Source organism: Labrus bergylta, chromosome 20 (assembly GCF_963930695.1).
Source record: "Labrus bergylta chromosome 20, fLabBer1.1, whole genome shotgun sequence".
Classification (NCBI taxonomy): Eukaryota; Metazoa; Chordata; class Actinopteri; order Labriformes; family Labridae; genus Labrus; species Labrus bergylta.
Window position 1 is genome coordinate 23,600,286 of NC_089214.1, and position 19,574 is coordinate 23,619,859.

At 44.6% G+C, this 19,574-nt stretch overlaps 1 protein-coding gene across 1 annotated transcript in view; it reads right to left on the minus strand.

Moving 5' to 3' along the window:
- The window catches only part of LOC109993928 (guanine nucleotide exchange factor VAV3), an 81,335-nt gene that overhangs the window by 51,781 nt on the left and 9,980 nt on the right, over positions 1-19,574 (minus strand). The window contains exon 2 of the mRNA XM_020647093.3: positions 9,678-9,794. Within this exon, the coding sequence (XP_020502749.1) occupies positions 9,678-9,794 (117 nt within the window). The remainder of the gene's footprint in view (positions 1-9,677; positions 9,795-19,574) is intronic.

Here is a 19,574-nt window from a genome sequence, read left to right on the forward strand (position 1 = left end):
TCTGTCTGTGTCTCACACACACACACACACACACACACACACACACACACACACACACACACAGAGGGGCCCTGTGTGACCATTTCCTCTTCCTGTTTCCTGCTGCTCACTGAGACCTGAGATTAGTCACTCCTCAGGGATGTCTCCCTCTCACACACACACACAAACATCCTCACTCATTCACGTCTCCTCCATCTTGCTCCAATCTTGTGTTTAGTTTACCATCAACCCGAATTGTTTGACCGAATAATACCAGATTGAACCTCTGGTGCCGAAAAATTAGCAGATGCTGAAGTGTAAAATCTTGCAGTTCCTCCAGTGTCCACTAGAGTCTGTCTCCTGTAGTGAGTCAGTCCCCATAGAGATCCATGTTAAAATGTCTAACTTTACAGCTGCAGTTCCTCCAGTGTCCACTAGAGTCTGTCTCCTGCAGTGAGTTAGTCCCCATAGAGCTCCATGTTAAAATTAACATGTTTACAGTCTGGTATAAAAACAGTTTGGGTCTCTAGAGCTCATTTCTCTCTTCAACTGTACGGGCTGAATGTTTATACAACCTGTTTACATTATATTAAGACTTAAAGGGATGTAGAATTAGGGGGAGTGGCCTCTTTGAGTGACAGGTGGGAGCTGCTAACTGTCAGCTAATTCAGTCTCTGACCTTTAACCTCTGGGCCGTGTTTGTGCTGTTGGACCTTTTGGAGATTTGTTCCTGTAAATATCAGACTAATAATCTGTTTCTGTGAGCTTTATTGAACTAACAGACCGTCCAACAAGACTGAGCTCAACTTTTTACAACCAGTCACATCAGAACTTTATTATTTACATGTTAGCAACAATTAGCAGCTAATCTGAGTCTGTGAGAGCCACACCTGGACTGCTAGCTCGCTCACTGCTTGTCATACTGTATGTAGATTTCTGTTCTTGGAGACTGTTTTTTTCAGAGAAGATCTCGGGCTGCAGAAAGGAGCATGAGCTGGCGTCTATAACTGGGACATTATTTTGACTCATGGCTGGAAAAAATAAAAATACATTCTTGTTAGACACATCTTTTAAAGATGTCGTTATAACCCAGGTAACCTCTGATCTCGTGTCCAAGTCGTCATACTTCATGTTTAAAAAACTTGCTGCCCTCATCATGACTCAGCGTTTCACTTCTGTTTTATCATTAATTCTCTTCTTTTTCTGTCCGCTGCTTTAACACAGAGTCAAAGTGCTGACGGGAAGTTTCCACTCTCTGTCTCATGACAGACAGTTTCCTATGTGTGTGGAAAAACGGAGTGCCATGAGCGACCTGTTAAATAATGCAGCACGCTTTAAACCGACACCAGCAGGACGACGGTGTCCTGGCTGACCTCAGAGCTGCTGTTCCACACGTCGTCATGTTACAGATAAAAGAAGTCACTACGAGGATCAACGCCGTGAACACGTTTCATGTTGGTTAACGTGTAAATCATGTGAAACAGACTGCAGAGCTCCAAGTGTTTTTATCAGATGAGGATGAATGATTCCTTCACCTCCACGTCTTCATTCACTGATTCTGAATAACTGAAACTTCTCTAAACGTCTTCCTCTGAGCCACTCTCATGTTTAAAGATGTAGAGACACTGAGAAACTAACGCTGCTCCTTCTTCTTCTGTGAAGCATCGCAGCTTATTTGCTCTGAGACGAGGAGTAAACATGTCATAAAGAGCGTGGTAAATCCTCCGACTTGATTTGATTGGCTGCTTTGGCTGAAAGTGATGTCGATGAGTGCTGTTACTTGAGGTGAAAAGTAAAAAAATTATTTAACTTGCGCCCAAAGAAACACTCGAAAAACGTGTTGCACAGCAGCAGAGAAGAGCGCCCAGAGAGCGCCCGGAGAGCATGCTGTACCAGAGGAAAACAACGATCCTGCAGGGGACGCTGACCGGAGTCTGACACAATACTTTCTTTGAAACTGTGATATAACAGCATCTGCAGGTCGTCTGCAGGTCCGGTCTGGAGAGCCCCTGACCCCCCCACCATCACCCCTCCTGCCCTACAGGTGAAGTCTCCTGCTGTGTCGACATTTTAAGGGGTGCATGTGTGAAGGTGGTCTTTTGTGTTTGAGCTCTTGAGATGCTGATTGGAGGATGTTTTAACTTGAATGTGACGAGGCACAGCTGGCTTTCGTTCCTGTGTTAATGCTAAGCTAAGCTAACAGACTTCTTGATGATGTCAGATCAATAAGTGATGAAGTATTCATCAACTGTTTGAATATAAAAAGCTGTGATTAAAGACGTCTGGTCTGCAGACACTGAAGCACACCTGGATGAGCTCTGTGGGCTTCATGCTGCAGTAAGCACAGATCATCTGTTGTGTCTCTTCTCCATAACTTCCTTTCAATGAGTCAGAACGAGGCACACCTGCATGCATTCATCTGTTTAACATGTAAATCAGTAATGAGGGATTGAAGCATCCTGCAGCTGCACGCTGTTCATGGCGTGCAGACAAAAAGAGCTCCTCCCTCCTCCTCAGAGATAAACGGAGATCTTTCACTCCAGCAAAGTGTTAGGACTGAACAATTCTTCATGAAATGAAGGGACGTTAAAGTGACACAGAGGAAATCACTGTGACAGAACAAAGCATGGTGCAGTGATTAGTTCCCATCAAATCTACATATAAAACATAAGGCATGCAAAGACTGCTGCAGATGAAGGAACCAGAGAGAGAGCGAGAGATGCTGCACTGCTCAGGAAGTCTGATCCATGTGGTTCAGGTGAGCTGGTTTAAGAAGGGACAGAAAAGATGATCAAATACAGGGTAAAAAAAAAAGTCAGACCAAGCCGAGGGGTCGTATAATCTGAAGACCCTGATAAAAGTGTCAAAAACACAAATACACCTCAGAGCATGCAAAACGAGACGTGCTGTGGGAGGGGGAGGGGGAGGAGAGACAGAGGCAGACAGTATTTATTGATTAGTGTCTTGCTGCTCATTTGGCTTTGATAAATGTAACTTCTACTAAAGGCCGATGCAACCCCCCGCCCTCGTCCTAATCTTCATCTCTACCCCCCCCCCCCCCCTCCTTTGTCCTTCAGTGGTGCTCCTGCAGCAGTTCTGAGTGCTCAGATATCAGATGTCTGCTACGTGCTAATGGACCCTCAGGGGGGTCAGTCTCTGCAGGGACAGGCCGCTCTCCATGCAGGTCTGACTGTATAAAGGATGTTCTATATATCGGCTTGATTGAGCTGTTTCATTAAAAATCACATGCTGGCTCTTTCAGGGACCCCCCTCCTCTGACTGTGAGGGGGCTTTCTCACAGACGCCGTTCTCTCCAGGAGGATTACCAGAGCAGACATTTGACTCTACAGCCTGGTATGTGTCGTTCGGTTAAATGTGTAATTAACCCGTCAGCCTTAAAGAGCCGTGAAGCCTCCTGAACACATTCATTAGTCTGGGTGGGAGAGCAGAGCTGCACTTCATCATCTGAGTTCTGCTTCAGACGTTTATTATCCTCAGACACAAACAGAGTGAAAACATGATGGAGGTTTGAGGTGTAGGTTTGAACACATTCAGAAAGAGTCAGTGAGATTCACAGCTGAGCTCCCTCTGCACACATTAGGACTTACTCAGGAGTAAGCGCCGATGGCTGAGCTCCAGTTGGACTGTATCATGCTGGCCTGCTTTAATTGAATGGAGGTATCACTGTTAGCACATTACCGTTAACACCCTGCAGTTAGAAAAAGGTCAAACGATTCCAGCATGGTCTCTTCTTGTGCTGCAAACTCTGGGATTAACGCTTCAGAAACTGTATCAGTTCCAACTCTGTAAAAACTTCAACCAATGTCTGCCACGAGGAACCAATCTGATTAACCAATCACACGTGTCCCTGTCTCCCTGCTCGCTCTCTACCTCTTGCGTGCACTAGCCCACACTCAAAGCACGAGCTGAGGTCCGCTTCTGGAGCAACAGCGCTACTTTCAAAATCATGCTAGTTTTCGAAAATAACCCACCCTGCCTTTAAAGGAGAATGCAGACAATAATTGTTGCTTGGTTGTCTCGGTCTTTCTCGCTCCATGTCCTATTGTTTACGGTGAGAAGGCAGACTCAGAGGACAGAACAAACACCTAGCTGTGGGAGTGTCACCCACCTGGGGGAGGGGCTACTGCCCTTTGTGATGTCATGAAGGGAACATCTCCAAACGGCCTGTTTGAGCACACATTTTCTGAAAAGTGGAGCAGGCTAAAGACGGAGAGGATGGACTTTTTTCATGATTGGGGGGTTTGAAGACAAGGCTGACTAACAGTGTGAGGGAGAGTGAAGTTTTTAGTGTGCAGACACAGTCAGCACTCTTGGTGATGTCTGTTCTCCTCCATGAGTCACATTTTGTAGTGAAAGCTTTGAGTCACTGTGATCCAACACAAGCTGCAGCATCAGCCTTCAGCCATGTTAAAGAAAACTCTGCTCTGTGAGTGTAGAGATGTGCAGCTCGGAGTTCACGCTGTGAGAAACATCCTCCACGCTTCACTCTCCTTCACTCACAACGCTGCTGCCAAACAATGTGGGGGCAGCTGCTGCAGCGCTGAGAGCTCTGTGGATAATTCATGGACCTCACTGACAGACAGACAGACCACACTTTTCATATCAGCCGCCTTTACTCGAGCATGAACACACACCCTGCTGCAGAAGGCTGTGTGTGTGTGTGTGCTGAGCTGGGTCGACTCTGATTGTTTCAGGCTGTCAGAGAGAAACTTCTTTGATGATTGTGGACGTCTGTTTGATCCCTGCGTGGCACCAAACAACCAACCTCTGCTCAACACAGTCCTCCTTTTTTCATCTGGAAACCAAACAGCTTTCTGCTGCAGACACACACTGAAATACACACACTGATACACACTGATACACACTCTGATACACACTGATACACACTGATACACACTGATACACACTGATACACACTGATACACACTGATACACACTCTGATACACACTGATACACACTGATACACACTCTGATACACACTGATACACACTCTGATACACACTCTGATACACACTGATACACACTCTGATACACACTGATACACACTCTGATACACACTGATACACACTGATACACACTCTGATACACACTCACAGACGAGGCCCGTGTCCTACTGCTGGTTGGTGCCATAATAAACAGATTATTAGTCTGATATTCACATGAACAAATCTCCAAAAGGCTCTAACAGCACAAACACAGACCCAGAGGTTAAAGGTCAGAGACTGAATTAGCTGAGGGGACACCTAGCAGCTCCCACCTATCTCTCAAAGAGGCCACGCCCCCATATTCTACGGCAGTTGGTGAAGTTGTGCCAGAATCCCGACTCTGCTTCTGCAGCTCCCTGACCTCTGGTGCTCTCCACCCTTCCTCTCTCTCTCAGGTGTGTATCAAAGTGTGTGTGTGTGTGTGTGTGTGTGTGTGTCTGTGTGTGTGTGTGTGTGTGTGTGTTTGTAGCCGATATTAGCAGCCACGTTTCACAACCTCTCTTCCTGCAGGACTCAGGACTGTGGATTAACATGTTGGTTACTTTTTACCAAGAAACAAAGGAACTGATCAATGATTTAAGTCTCCCTCTCAGACAGGCTCTGGAGGACAGGATATTATAAAGTTTTTCAACGCCTGGAGTAAACAACCAAGCGGAAACAGAACATGAATTGACTCCAAAGACATGAACTGTGAGCAGTAGGTATTTGTAATTGTCACATTGAATGTATTATAATCATCTTTTTAAACTCAAAATCTGATTTTCAGAATAGGAATAAGAGTTATATCATGTTTAATAGGAATTTGACGTGGAGCGCTATTGCCATCTAGTGTTAGAATATCCATGAATACGTAACCTTGTACATTTAGACGTGTTATAAAGCATACTCTTTGATATTAGCTATAGAAGGTGTTATTATATCTACTTTATTAATAGGTCTTATTAAGAATGCTGACTGTATAACATGGTTTTGTTCACCTACAGGCTGGGATTAACTGAGGATGTTCCCAGATGGTGTGATTTTCATCTCAACATGAATCAGATAGAAATGTTTGTCTAAATATATGATGTGAACCTACATCAACGTGGATCTGATAGAAATAATATCAAAATTAATGTGTGGTGACGTATATATGTTTAGATTCTTATTCTTAATCTTATTAAGTAAACTCGGTTTAATTTAAACAATTGTCCTCCGGTCAGAGTGGGAGTGACCCTTGGGCTGCCCCCTCTCTTGCAGCTGATAAAAGTTCAGACCTTGCTCAGATCTCCAGGTTAGGTTCTAGCTTCTTGCTCTTGCTTGCTTCTCTTCTGACTTTAGTTTAAATCACCTTAAGACTTTTAAGTTTGCGCCGTAGAGAGACAAATCTCTGCTGAACTTTTATTTTCAACACATATTTTTTAAAACATCAATTCTTTTTGCTCAAACAAGGTTTTTGAACGTTCTTTAAAATCTTTGCTCTTCAATTTTGAACTTCAATTTCTTAGTTTGGATTCATCGAGATGGCCATCCGGTTAATCTGAATTGGAAATCGACGTATCAAAAGACTCTTTAATATTTTTCCTGTTGGATCCACTTGGAGCTGATGACAACACAACTACGATGGCTGAACTGCCATTCTACCTCCATCCCAGCTGCACACTCAAGAGAGCACAAGGTGCTAAGGGATCTAATCTGGCCCGTGGACCTCTCTGGGCCTGAAAAGAACCACTTGCCAGAGACTGAAACGCAGGGCCAGTCGGCGGAGTTCAATCGAACAAACCTCACAGTAAGACTGTTTGTTCCGCAGTGGGTGTTGAGAGATTAAGTTTTGAGTCGTGTCTATTCAGAGCCCTCCTTTAAATCCAAATAGAATCCCAATATTCCTTTATCAACTTTTTCTTTTTGACCATTTTCTGATTAAGTCATTCAAACAATACCGCATCTTATCTCATTACTAAATATATAATGTCACCATACATTATAATTGCATTATCTCGATCATAATAATCATATTCTTTATCTGTTTCATCTATACCTTATTGTTTACCCTTTTTATATTACATTTTATATATAAAATTCAGGACTTTGTCTGTGTGTTTTCTTGTTTAACATTTCTAGAACTTACTTCTTTCAAGATATGAAACTGACTGATTAATGAATTACTACAAGTAATATTAATTTCCTTACTTTGTGAGGTGGTGCCCTTTCTGAATCCGAGGTTAAATAAAGATATAATATCTTAATTAATTAATTACGCTACGTGTGTGTGTGTGTGTGTGTGTGTGTGTGTGTGTGTGTGTGTGTGTGTGTGTGTGTGTGCAGCCAAGTTTGTCTTCCCCCTGCAGACTCTGAAACCCTCCATGTGTCTGTAGGACAGATGTGCAAACCAGATGTTGGTGCACTGAGGGGAGAGGGCTGCACACAGGCAGAGCGACTGTGTTTGTTTCTGCAGACAGGCACAGTTTGGATCAACATCAAGTCGGAATCTTTGTTTGTTCGCTTCGTCGAATGAAAACACACAATATCTCACATCTTCGTCAGAGACAGACGCCCCATCAGAGAGAAGAGGAGTAGGAGGTGGAGGAGGAGGAGGAGCATGAGAAATAACCAGGCTGTGTGTTAAAGTTCATCTCCTGTGAGCTCAGATGAAAACACGTCCGGTTCGACAGCGGGCAGGAAAACACCGTCAGATTACACACAGAGCAGTTCCAGCTCTGTTTCCTCTCACACACACACACACACACACACACACACACACACACACACACACACACACACACACACACACACACACACACACACACACACACACACACACACACACACACACTTTAAATAAACAGGAACACTTCATGTTTTATTCACCAATGGTGCTGCAGATATTTTTAAAACTAAAATAAAAAGGAAGGACGTCAGGTGAGTGAAAACCTCGCTCGTCCCCTCCTCCCTCTCCCTCCGTCATATACACAGCTCCCTCTCATCTCCTCTCATCTCCTCCTCTCTCCTCCTCCCCTCAGCTCCTCATCTCTTCTCTTCTCTCCTCCTTCCCTCAGCTCCTCCTCTCTCCTCCTCTCATCTCCTCCTCTTCCTCTCTTCCTCTCTCCTCTCATCTCCTCATCTCTTCTCCTCTCCTCCTCTCATCTCCTCCTCTCTCCTCCTCCTCCTCTCTCCTCCTACTCTCCTCCTCCTCTCTTCCTCTCTCCTCTCATCTCCTCATCTCTTCTCCTCTCTCCTTCTCTTTTCTACTCTCCTCCTCTCATCTCCTCCTCTCATCTCCTCCTCTCTCCATTTCTCTTCTCCTCTCTCCTCCTCTCAGCTCCTCTCCTCCTCTCATCTCCTCCTCTCTCCTCCTCTCTCCTCCTCTCATCTCCTCTGTCTAATTAAACATCCGGGGGCCTCAGAGGGTCTCCGAGCTGTCAAAGAGCTGCAGACAGGTTCACAGCGGAGAACGACAGCGTGATCAAAGTAATGAACCTCAGGGCAGATTTTTAACCCCTCGTAAAGCTCCGTCTCACTCTAATGAGAGGAAGCGATTAAAGTGCTGGCTCATCCTGCTGACTTCAGCTACCTTCATTAGCACCTTTAACAAGGAAACAAATCCCGATCCACCATTCAACGAAAGCAGCCGCGATGGTGATCAACTTCGGACATTTATACCCGATATGGATAAAAGAACAGCAGAAACAAACATGACAACAGCCTGTCAGGATGAAATTCCTGGTTTGTACTTCAGAATTTTACTGTGAAAACGTTTAGATCAAAGTTCTTAAACTGTGTGAAGGAGATGAAACGATTCAGACGTTGGACGAGGCAAAAAAGTTAGCGGCAGCTCGGCTCGCAGCCCTCATAAAAAAACTGTTTTATATATAAACTGTGTATGTTATAGTTTGGGCTGCGCAGTGCTGCAGTGGTTAGCTCTGTCTCCTCACAGCGAGGAGGTTCCTGGTTTGAATCTGACAGGAGTCTCTCTGTGTGGAGGTTCCTGGTTTGAATCCCTGAATGTTCTCCTCGTTCATGTGTTGGTTCTCTCCTGGTACTCCGTCTTCCTCCCACAGTCCAAAGACATGCTGGTTAGGTTAACTGCTGACTCTAAATTGTCTGTAGGTGTGAATGTGAGTGTGGCTGGTTGTCTGTCTCTATATGTCAGCTCTGTGATTGGCTGGTGAACAGTCCAGGGTGTAACCCTGCCTCTCATCCAATGACAGCTGGGGTCAGCTCCAGCCCCCTGTGACCCCGAACAGGAAAATCGGTAAAAGAGGATGGATGATGTAATAGTTTTGACTGCTTTCAAACAGGATGTGTATCATATAAGGAGGAGGACACGTCAGGTGACCATTCAGCTCCAGCTCCTTTAAAAAACAAAAAAAACCCTGAACACTGAGCTGACACTGATCAGAGCAGCTCAGCCTGCAGACCCTCCTGATCACTTCATACCTTTACTTATTGAAGTCTGTATCTGAAAATAACATGCACGCCTTAGCTCGGTCCTTCCTGATAATTCTTCTAATAACACTTCAGCATTAAAACTGCTGCTAACGAGTCATAAAGTGACAAAGACATGCTGAAATATCGAATGACAGCTTTTCATTAACCGCTGCAGAAAGGAGGATGCTCGATGCAGACACAGAGGACGAGAGGAAGTCCAACATGAAGGATCTCCTCCGCTGAATAAAGAGTGCGGGCATGAAGGCTGTGATTGTGTTTCTTACCTTCCCGAAGTCTCGGACGTCGAACAGGTCAAAGGCCTCGAACAGCTCGCTCCTCCTCATGCTGAACATGTCGCTGCACGCCGCCAAGAACGTCCGGATGTTCTTCAGACACAGGAACTGTAAGAGGAGAGAGAGGATGATGTGTGAGCGAGCCGTGCAGAAATATAACATCGAGAGATGATCCTGTGTGTTATTGTCTACTTCACAGAGCCGTGTGTGTGTGTGTGTGTGTGTGTGTGTGTGTGTGTGTGTGTGTGTGTGTGTGTGTGTGTGTGTGTGTGTGTGTGTGTGTGTGTGTGTGTGTGTGTGTGTGTGTGTGTGTGTGTGAGGCAGCAGATGGCCTGGAGGAGCCCGGCTCTATAAAGGAAACATGAATCAGTGTTTATTGGCTCCATGAGAGCAGCTCGTGTCATTAATGGGATGAGGAGATCGGTTACTCCTGCACGCTGAAACAACAACAACAACCCAACGCTCTCATCTCTTCTTCTGCTGTTTTATTACAATCATTCCAAATGTGATCTTCTGAAGATGTTTAGAACAGCTGATCTATAAGCATCATCAGGATTATTACCTCTCCAGGACATCAGCCAACATTATGGAATGCTGCCTTCAGGTGCTCCTCGGCTCTGTAGTATTTCCGAGTTATGAGCACATGAATGTCCCTCTAAAGTCCTAACTACGAGAGGGACAGAGGGGTCAGATTCTGAGTTGTGACGTTTCAGCAAAGTGTCGGAAAGATTGGAAACAGTGTCAACAATTGACATTATTTTGTTGATAGTAGCTATCCTTTATTTTTAATAGTTTCATATTATAGTATATGCAAATATGAGCTGTAACAAGCAGTCAAACCTTTAACTGTGAATAATGCCAGGTGAGTTTATTAACATCGATAACATTGTTTACCTGATCATCAAACTTCATTCTGCTGCTGAAGGAGAAGCTCTTAGTAATTTAACATCAGCCACAGAAAACAAGCCGACTGGCGGCCATGTTTGTTGCTCTATTCTGACCAGACCTCTTAAATGTGTCTATGTTGTCATTATGACTGCAAAACTGGGAAGTACGATGTTTCCTAAGAGCACCTGAAGGCAGCATAAGAACTGATGTAATTAAAATGTGTTTAACCCAAAAGCATTTTTCAGTTTTCCAGTCAAATTAGGAACAGTGATGCAGAAATGAAGATTCAAACTAATTATTAGTCACACCGCAATCTGAAGCTCCCCGATGAATAATCTCAGAGACCAACGAGGCCGCTGTCACTTAATGCTGTGTTCACTGACCCAGAGGAAACAAAGGCGTCAGTAAACTCCTCTGCTCATTTTAAATTAGAGCTGAGTGAGCAGAACATTCAAACAATCAAAGAGCTCTTCTTCTTCCTCCTCGTCCCCTCTCCTCCTCCTCCTTCTCCCCTCTCCCCTCCTCCTCCTCTTCCTCCTCCTCCCCTCTCCTCTCCTCTTCCTCCTCCTCCTCCTCCTCCTCCCCTCTCCCTTCCTCCTCCTCCTCTTCCCCTCTCCTCTTCCTCCACCACCTCCTCCTCCTCCTCCCCCTCCTCCTACTCCTCTTCCTCTTCCTCCTCTTCCTCCACCACCTCCTCCTCCTGCCCCTCCTCCTCCTCCTCTTCACTCCCTCCTCCTCTTCCTCCTCCTCTTCCTCATCTCCTACATGACTTGCTCATGGACTTATAATAAGTGTGAGCATTCTTTAATTCTTTAATAAAGAGGTTTCATGTACAAACAGATCACTCACATCAAACTTCAGTCAGCACCCTGACCTGCTTTCCTCAGGCCGATGTGTGTGTGTGTGTGTGTGTGTGTGTGTGTGTGTGTGTGTGTGTGTGTGTGTGTCTCTGTGTGTAATAAAAGAGCAGAGAGGGGGAAGGTGTCAACATACTGTCGTTAGCCAACGTGCACAGCCTGTGGTTTCTGACACAGGATAGAACAACGTTGTGTGATGATGAAAGAGAAGAGCTTTGTAACCGTCCACCACAGAGCTGAGATCAGATTTAACACTGGAGCTCATATTCTTTCATTCATGCTGCACTAACATTACTCTTGTCTCTAATGCAGATGTTTGCAGCAGCTGATCTGTCCTGAGAAGATCATTACACACAGTAAGGGCCATGTGGTGTGATGCAACATGATGCTTCCTGTTGTCCTCTGACTTCATGTTCAGGGACCGGAGCTCAAAGCTGTAAAAGAACTCACCTTTGTACCAGCAAACAAATCAAACTAATTCTGCAATGTCATTCTACTGCTTCACAATAAATGGTAAAAAAGGCCATAACGTCAGGTTAAAAAAGAAATATGATATACGTTTAGCTACTGCAAAGGTGTTTTCACATTGTGGTCGTTTGGAGAAGTTGTTCCATTTCCTTCCTCGGCCCGTTTCTTTTTGATGAATGTGAACACAGCTCTCTGATGGGGAACAGAACAGGCAAGCTTAGATCGTCAAGAAGAAGAGGTCTCTGCTCGCTTTCCATCAAACCCTGGAGCGGGTTGTTTACAGCGAGAACGCATTCAACACAGCAACAAATACTGGATCACTCGTCGCTCTTTAGAAGTAACAACTGATAATCAGCAGAACATCTCAGGACTCGACAACATTGGGGTCCAACAGCTGGTTTAGATTACAGTCTGTTTAGTCAGCTTGATGAACCAGTAGAATGTGTGCTTCCTTCACTAGAACTTCCTCGTTTGACAACCCTGTCTGTCCCGTACTTTTCGTACCACTGTGAGTGCCACCACTGTGCATTTCTGTAGACGGAGGAAATATAGCATGGAGGAAGCTAACAACAACGGCTAAGCAGTTTAGATGCTTGTTAGGCAAACAACTTCTACGACTACAAGCAATATCTGCACAGCTCATGTTTCTAGATAGACTAAAGAAGGCAGACAAAACAAAACTTTGTCGCCTGCATTGAAAAGATGAGGGGATGGTTTGAAAGCGACGAAACACTCAAGACCATGGTTCACTCTTAAAGAACGTATTAGAACACTTGTCAGCAGAGTTCATGGATGTAAAAGCTACAAACTTCATCTCAGATACCTGGAGCTGTGACGTTACCACACAGTGCAGACCTACATGCTACAAGCTACAAACTTCACCTCAGATACCTGGAGCTGTGACGCTACCACACAGTGCAGAGCTACAAGCCTTAAACTGTCCACTGATCCCACACCAGCGACTGAACTGCATCAAGGAAATACTTTGTCACTTAACTAATCAGCAGATACCCACAGCCCAGGTATTGGGTTTTTACCTAGTACACATTTGAATCTACGTTGTTCCTATTGTATCCTTTCATCGATGAGTAATGTTAGCCAGGAGAAGGGTGGATGCTAACGTTAGCGTTAGTCTTAGTCAGGAGAAGGTTGGATGCTAACGTTAGCTGTGGTCTTACAGCAGGTCGTGGGTTGATGCAGTTTATGGTGATTCATGCTAACAGCTACTGAGTCATGCTATTGCTATACTATCTAATGTGGAGCATGGCATGGAGTTAAACTAGCACGTAGCATTTTGTTTATATACACTAGCATCTAATGCCCAAACTAACCATTCGTTATTTTAGATAAAAGCTAATGTTAGCATTTGACCCAAGACAGTGTGGCCCTTTTTCAAACCAACCCCTACACCCTCCCCCTCCGTGATGGAGTGCACTCCGTCAGAAATCCCACTCTCAGCTGAATGAAGTCTCCTTCACCAAGGTGTAGGGTAGAAATACAGAGGCAGGCTTTGGGACAAACTTCCCTCTCTCAGGTGGAAACAGGAAATATGTGTTACCATGGTTACTCAGCGGTATCTTGCAGGAACAGCTTTTTTTGTAGCTAATGCATTCTGTAAAAATATTTATGTAGCCTAGATTATTCTTCTTCTTTAGTTATATTAGTGTAGACTTTTAACAAAACTATTAGATTGAGCCTACATTGTTTATTGTAATTTATCATTTAAGTTAATTTATTTTAATTTTTAGATCAGGATGTCCTAAATTAATGCAAAGACAAGGAGAATAGTGTTGAACATCAGAGAAGCAAAAAGTGTATTTTTTATTGTTGAATTGAGATTTCACAAAGACATCAAAAGTAGAAAAATAAGAAATAAATATTAACAGCGAAAAGTTGTCTGCAACATGATTTAATATTCTTTTGTTTTTGCAACAGTCCCTGTAAATATAAAACACTTTACAATAAATACATATATTTGATCCTCAGTACACATTAGAAGTTGTTAACGTCTGTATGACGATATTAAATGTCTATCTTAGTTGGAGCAGTGTTTGAACTCACAGGTTGCTGTCTCCATGACGACCGGACACAATAGGCGTTGCACGTGATCCGAAAGTCGGCATCGGTGCAGACTCGCTGGTGGAGGGTTTTATAACCCACTACCACTCCCCGCTGGCGGACCCTCCGCGGGGACGCACAAACGGAGGGGTAGTGGATAGGGAGAGGGTGTAGTGGCTGGTTTGAAAAAGGGCCTGTGTTTTACTTCCAGGCTTTAAAAATGTGTGTGAGATGTGGTTAACCTCACAAACCCATTGTACCTCTTCTTTACGTGTTTTAAACTGCATTTAACTTTATGTTAGCTGTGAATGCTAAATGCTAGGATGGAGGCTATCAGGTCCTTTTTGTTTTGGTGTTCACAGTTCCGTTAAACTTTTATCCCACGGCCTGATGATACTTATTATTCATGATGTTTTGTTTGTGTGAGCCTCCTTACTACAAGCTGGCCGCCTGTTAGAGATGGCCTTTTACGCCCCGCCCACAAGAAGTGGAAGTTACCAACAGGGGAATGAGAGGGGGGGAACCTCAGACTTCTGACATCTTAAAAATACTTTTATGAGTTAACTCTGCTTCTTTTTACCATAGACATTTAATGCCTTGTAATAAAACTTAATTTTGAAAGGTTATTTATGTTTGTTTGTTTCTAAGTTCTTACAAAGACTACTTTTGTGTTCTCTTAAGTTTCCTCTTTGTGTTTGTCCTGGACTAGTCAGCTCTGTATAAATATGTGTTTCAGGTGAAGGTAAATTTGAACTGAATAACTGACACAATTCAGCAGTCCACAGTAACGCAACCCTGATGGATGCCAACCGTCACAAAACACCACAGAAGAAGAAGTCTGTTTAATTAGCTCGTTACAGCTTCTTCTTGAGTTTCAACAACAATCTTAAGTGACTAGTTCCTTTTTTAAAAAGGCACTGTTGACATCACCGGCGCTCTTTTCAAAATAAAAGATATTCCATCATATTTTTGTCTCCTACGGAGAGTACCCTGTATCCGCATCGTCCTCGCTCCATGTCCAGAGAAAGCAGGAGGGTGAACATCCTCCGCTTTACGCTCGGAGTGAAGGAAAAAAAACGATCTGAAATATAAAACATGCAATAAAAAGAAACCGAGCAGTGTCGGTCATACAGCTGCCGTTATTAAGTGACTGTTGTCATGGAGACAAGACGCACAGGCAGCGATTTCTGCATGAAAACAAACTCCAGGTGGACACAGGGCCTGAGACCGAAGAAGAATTCAAAATAAAAGCCTATGATATGATAAACATTTTCAATGCTAAGTGAAGGGATTTCAAACATGCGATTAAAAATGTGATTAATCACGATTAACTAATAAAATGTAACGATTCATTGGGGTTAAAAAATGTAATCGTTTAACATGCCTTATTAATAATCAACATAAACGCACTTTGAAGGAGGCACGGCGCTGAAACACAGATCAGCTGAGCAGGGACACGGCAGGAAAGAAACCGCAGCTGAGCCCCAACTGGCATCTGAACAGGGAAGTTACCCGATGAGAGAACGCCTGCCCCTGTCAGCTGTGAATGTCACAATATTTAGTCAATCTTAAAAACATGGGGTTGCCTAGCAACAGGTGAAAAACAGCTGTTCAGCCCATCATCATGGTACCCCCCCCCAACATGATGTTCTCTGTTTCTGTAACACCTGCTGTCTCACTTTATGTCCTCCAGAGATCAGTTTCCATGAAACAACAACGCTTCATCATCAGCTTCTTCTTCTTTTTGAGTAACAGTTTACAGGAAGTGGATGTCATGAGCTCCTTCCTGTTTCTTAAATAGACCCTGAGCTGTGCTGTTCTTCTATCTGAGACAATGATTCAGTTATTTAATTAGTTAGTTATTTAAACAGCGAGGAGCTGGAAGTGTTCTTTCATCCGCTCCACACCTTCGGCCTGTTGTTCCACAGTGACATCAGATCAGTGTGAACCGGCCATGTCCATGAATCAAATATGAAACGTGAGAGAGAGAGAGAGAGAGAGAGAGAGAGAGAGAGGGAGAGAGAGAGAGAGGGAGAGAGAGCGAGAGGAAGAAAGAGAGAGAGGGAGAAAGAGAGAGAAAAGGAGAGAGAGGGAGAAAGAGTGAGAGAGAGAGAGGGAGGGAGGGAGAGAGAGAGGAGAGAGAGAGAGAGAGAGAGAGAGAGAGAGAGAGAGAGAGAGAGGGGGAGAGAGAGAGAGAGGAGCCCCGAGCTGCAGATAACAAGCAGCGAGTGAGCGAGCGAGCAGCTGCTGAATAATCCTGAGTGTTTACACTTGTTCACATCACTTTCTTTTATCAGACGAGCACATCTTGTCAGCCTGGAGTGTGTGTGCAGCGTTCCAAAGGAGCCGCGAGTATTATCAGAGGGAAGCAGCTCCTCGTACCAAACACAGAGCGTGTGCACGCCGCGCTGCAGACGAGAACATTATTAACAAGAGTTACTGTTCCTCTGACTGCACGGAGACTCAGGACACTGGGAGTGTGTGTGTGTGTGTGTGTGTGTGTGTGTGTGTGTGTGTGTGTGTGTGTAGTAGCTGCATGTTAGAGTGTTTCAGTTGTTTAATTTACGCTAACCTGTAATTAAGAATCCATCTTGTGTTTTGCTCATCATATTTTTTCTTTTAGAGGCTTTTTAGGATGCTGAGGGCGGGACTTCCAGTGATTGACAGCTCACTACAATGGTAGACAGGCTGTTTTTTAAACCTCCTACTATCCTAGTAGTTCGTCCTGATTAGTCCAAAGTCAGTATGTGAACACGAGATCCACAGAGTGCTGAAAACACCTGGATGTTGTACTGATATTCTTAACATCTACAGTCTGCATCAAACCAGTCTCCCTCACGTACTGTTTCCCACAATGCAAAGCGGCAGGTCAGAGGTCGAAATGACGGACAGCAGCGTCCATGGTAACAGAGAAAATTACTGACTCACACAGATCTCAAATGTTAAAATCGGTTACTGCTCAGAACGGTTTATTTTTACACATCTATGTCAGATTCAGATTTTCTGACTTCCATGACTAATATTAGCATCAAAAACCCATTCTGGTTGGCCTCCAGTTGTACCCCTGGTGTTCATCTCTGCATCCTTTGAATGGAACCAAATCCAGAGCACACATGACGTTATTATGAGCACGGCTAATTCTGCATTTCCATCAAACGTGTAAACAACCTGATTGAGTACAAAAGGACTGAAGAGAGATTATCCTGCCACGTCTCAGCAGGAATCAGCAGACACTGCTCACTGAGAGGGTGGAGGGTTTAAATCCCAGCGGAGCATTACGTCTCTCACATCAAACATCTGGAATATTCTACGAGGAACAATATGAGCGGCGCTGTGAGCCTGCAGGTCGTGCTCTGTGTCCACAACAACCATCCATACTTTCTGCTTATGTATTCATCTGGAACAGTCACAGCTCCATGGCAACAAGACGGAGCCTTTTTACGGCCCCCGAGTGTACCGTCGAGCTTAATGAAACCCTGCTCCTGTTCCCTCAGAGATTCAGACGTCTTAAACCCTGTCGAGCATCTTTAATGACGAGAGAGTAGAGGTCTGAGCGGAGACTCTGAGACCTTCTTCTGTGAGAGAAAAGAGTGAGTGTTTGGAACCCCTCCTGGATGACATCGCTCTGATATCGTGTTTGCAGTGAATGAGCTCATGTGCTCTCTGATCTGTTAAAGTCATATCCAGTAAATGAAGGACCAGGATCCAAAGCATCAGGTCACTTCCATGTCATGTCGGAGCGTGTGTCAGCTGAGAAGCCAGGAAACAGGAGGAGGTCGTCATGGCCGACAGAGAGGCCAGACAGCCGTCAGCTCTGTCACATAAAGCTGCAGATTTCATCCTGTGACTGTGAGGGTGAAGGTGTTTTCAAACGCCACCTGACGTAGCTCCCTCATGTTCTTTTCAGTCTCCTGTTCGAGCAGATCGTGACTCTGAATATCCTCTGCTGCTCACTGACAGCCTCTTTATCTCTCCGGGTTTCCTCTGTTGTGTTGTTTCAGGACTTTTTGGTTCACTGGTCACCTTCCTCTTAAGGTGAGGCGCACGAGCAGAGGCTAATGTGAGGCTAATGCTAATGCAGCCACTTAGCATGAGAGATACACCGGCGTTATCCCAGAGTGAGAAACATGCAAGCATGACTTAGGCTCTGTTTGCACGGCAACCATTACAGCAGAAGACGGCGTGGCTGTTCTCTTACACCACAACAGCATTCCGGTGCCTGAAAGCGGAAAAGTTTAAAAACAGCAGCGTTCTCCATCGTGGTCGTGGTAACTGGAAATATGCAGCTTGTCTGAGAACAGAGGCTTTACGCACATGCTCAGTACGCCTCCAGTCCTAGCTGTGAGTGAGTAGATGGACTACAACAACAATGGCCGACTCCTGAGTTCTGTTTGTGTAAATGTCGTCTGTCATGTCTCTCAGTTGACGTTTCTTCTAAATGTTCTCTCTTTGTAGTTCAAGGTCACACGGAGTAACAACCACGTCATCGTCCGTCCACACGTTCATGTGTTAGTCATATGTTTACACCTCGCCGCTCTGTAGAGGAAAGAGGATGTGAGCATGGGCGTTTTGTTTCATTACAAAGACATAGCGCCAACTACTGGTATGGCTTGTGTACTACAGAGTGTTTGTTTCTGTGGATCCATGTGTGCAGTAGTTGTTGTCTGAACGCTGAACTGCTTTTTTTTTTTTTTTTTAAATGAAAGATGACCTGTTTCCATTGGATGGTGTTGGTGTACAAGTGGCCTGAGTTTGACGGGGACCAGCTTCTGGTTCTGGAGGCGGTGAAGGATTTTGCTCATCTGGCTGGTAGGCTCTAATTATCCTCAGAGGATGAGAAATGATAACTGCAGTTACATCATCAAGTAAGAATACGCAATCAAGCAATTGTTTGAACCAACGCCCTTCAACGGCTGAAGTCAGAAATGAAACAGCTGATGGTCAAAATGAAGAGCGCGCTCTCCAAAAAGGTCAAAGAGACTTCAGGGTGGAGTTAAAACCATCAGCAGACGACAGATTCACGACCACATCGCTGAGATTCATGACTCATCAAACATCTGGCGAACAAAGTTTGTGAGAAAGAAAAGGGGAATACTCGATTAACCCGGGGAAAGAGAGGACACTCCAGACGTTTGTTCAGCAAGGTGCTAAAAATACCTGCAGACTTTAATAACATGCAAACAGGGGAGAAGCAATACTTGCCTCCAAACACTACGTGCAGCTTTTCACTCTTTTAGAAACACCTCGTTTTCTCCCGATCTGATCAGCTGGACGACCCACAGAGCTGTTTGTCGCCTCAGAGCGTCATCTGCACGCCGCCGCCTGACATCATATGCAAAGCTGCAAGAGTCACTTTATGAATCATGTTTTAGTGAATCTTTAGCTTCTGTTTGGTATGCTGCAGATTGTTATGTAGTTGCACGCTACATGAGCACAGTTTAAAATAGATCACTGTATACACACACACACACACACACACACACACACACACACACACAACGGGGGTCTGCAGGGGAAACAGTAAACCTCTGCCTTTTCAGACTGAACCTCTCAGTTGGTTAAACCTCATCCCCTCCTCCTCCCCCTCCTCCTCCCCCCCCCCCCACTCCTCGAACAG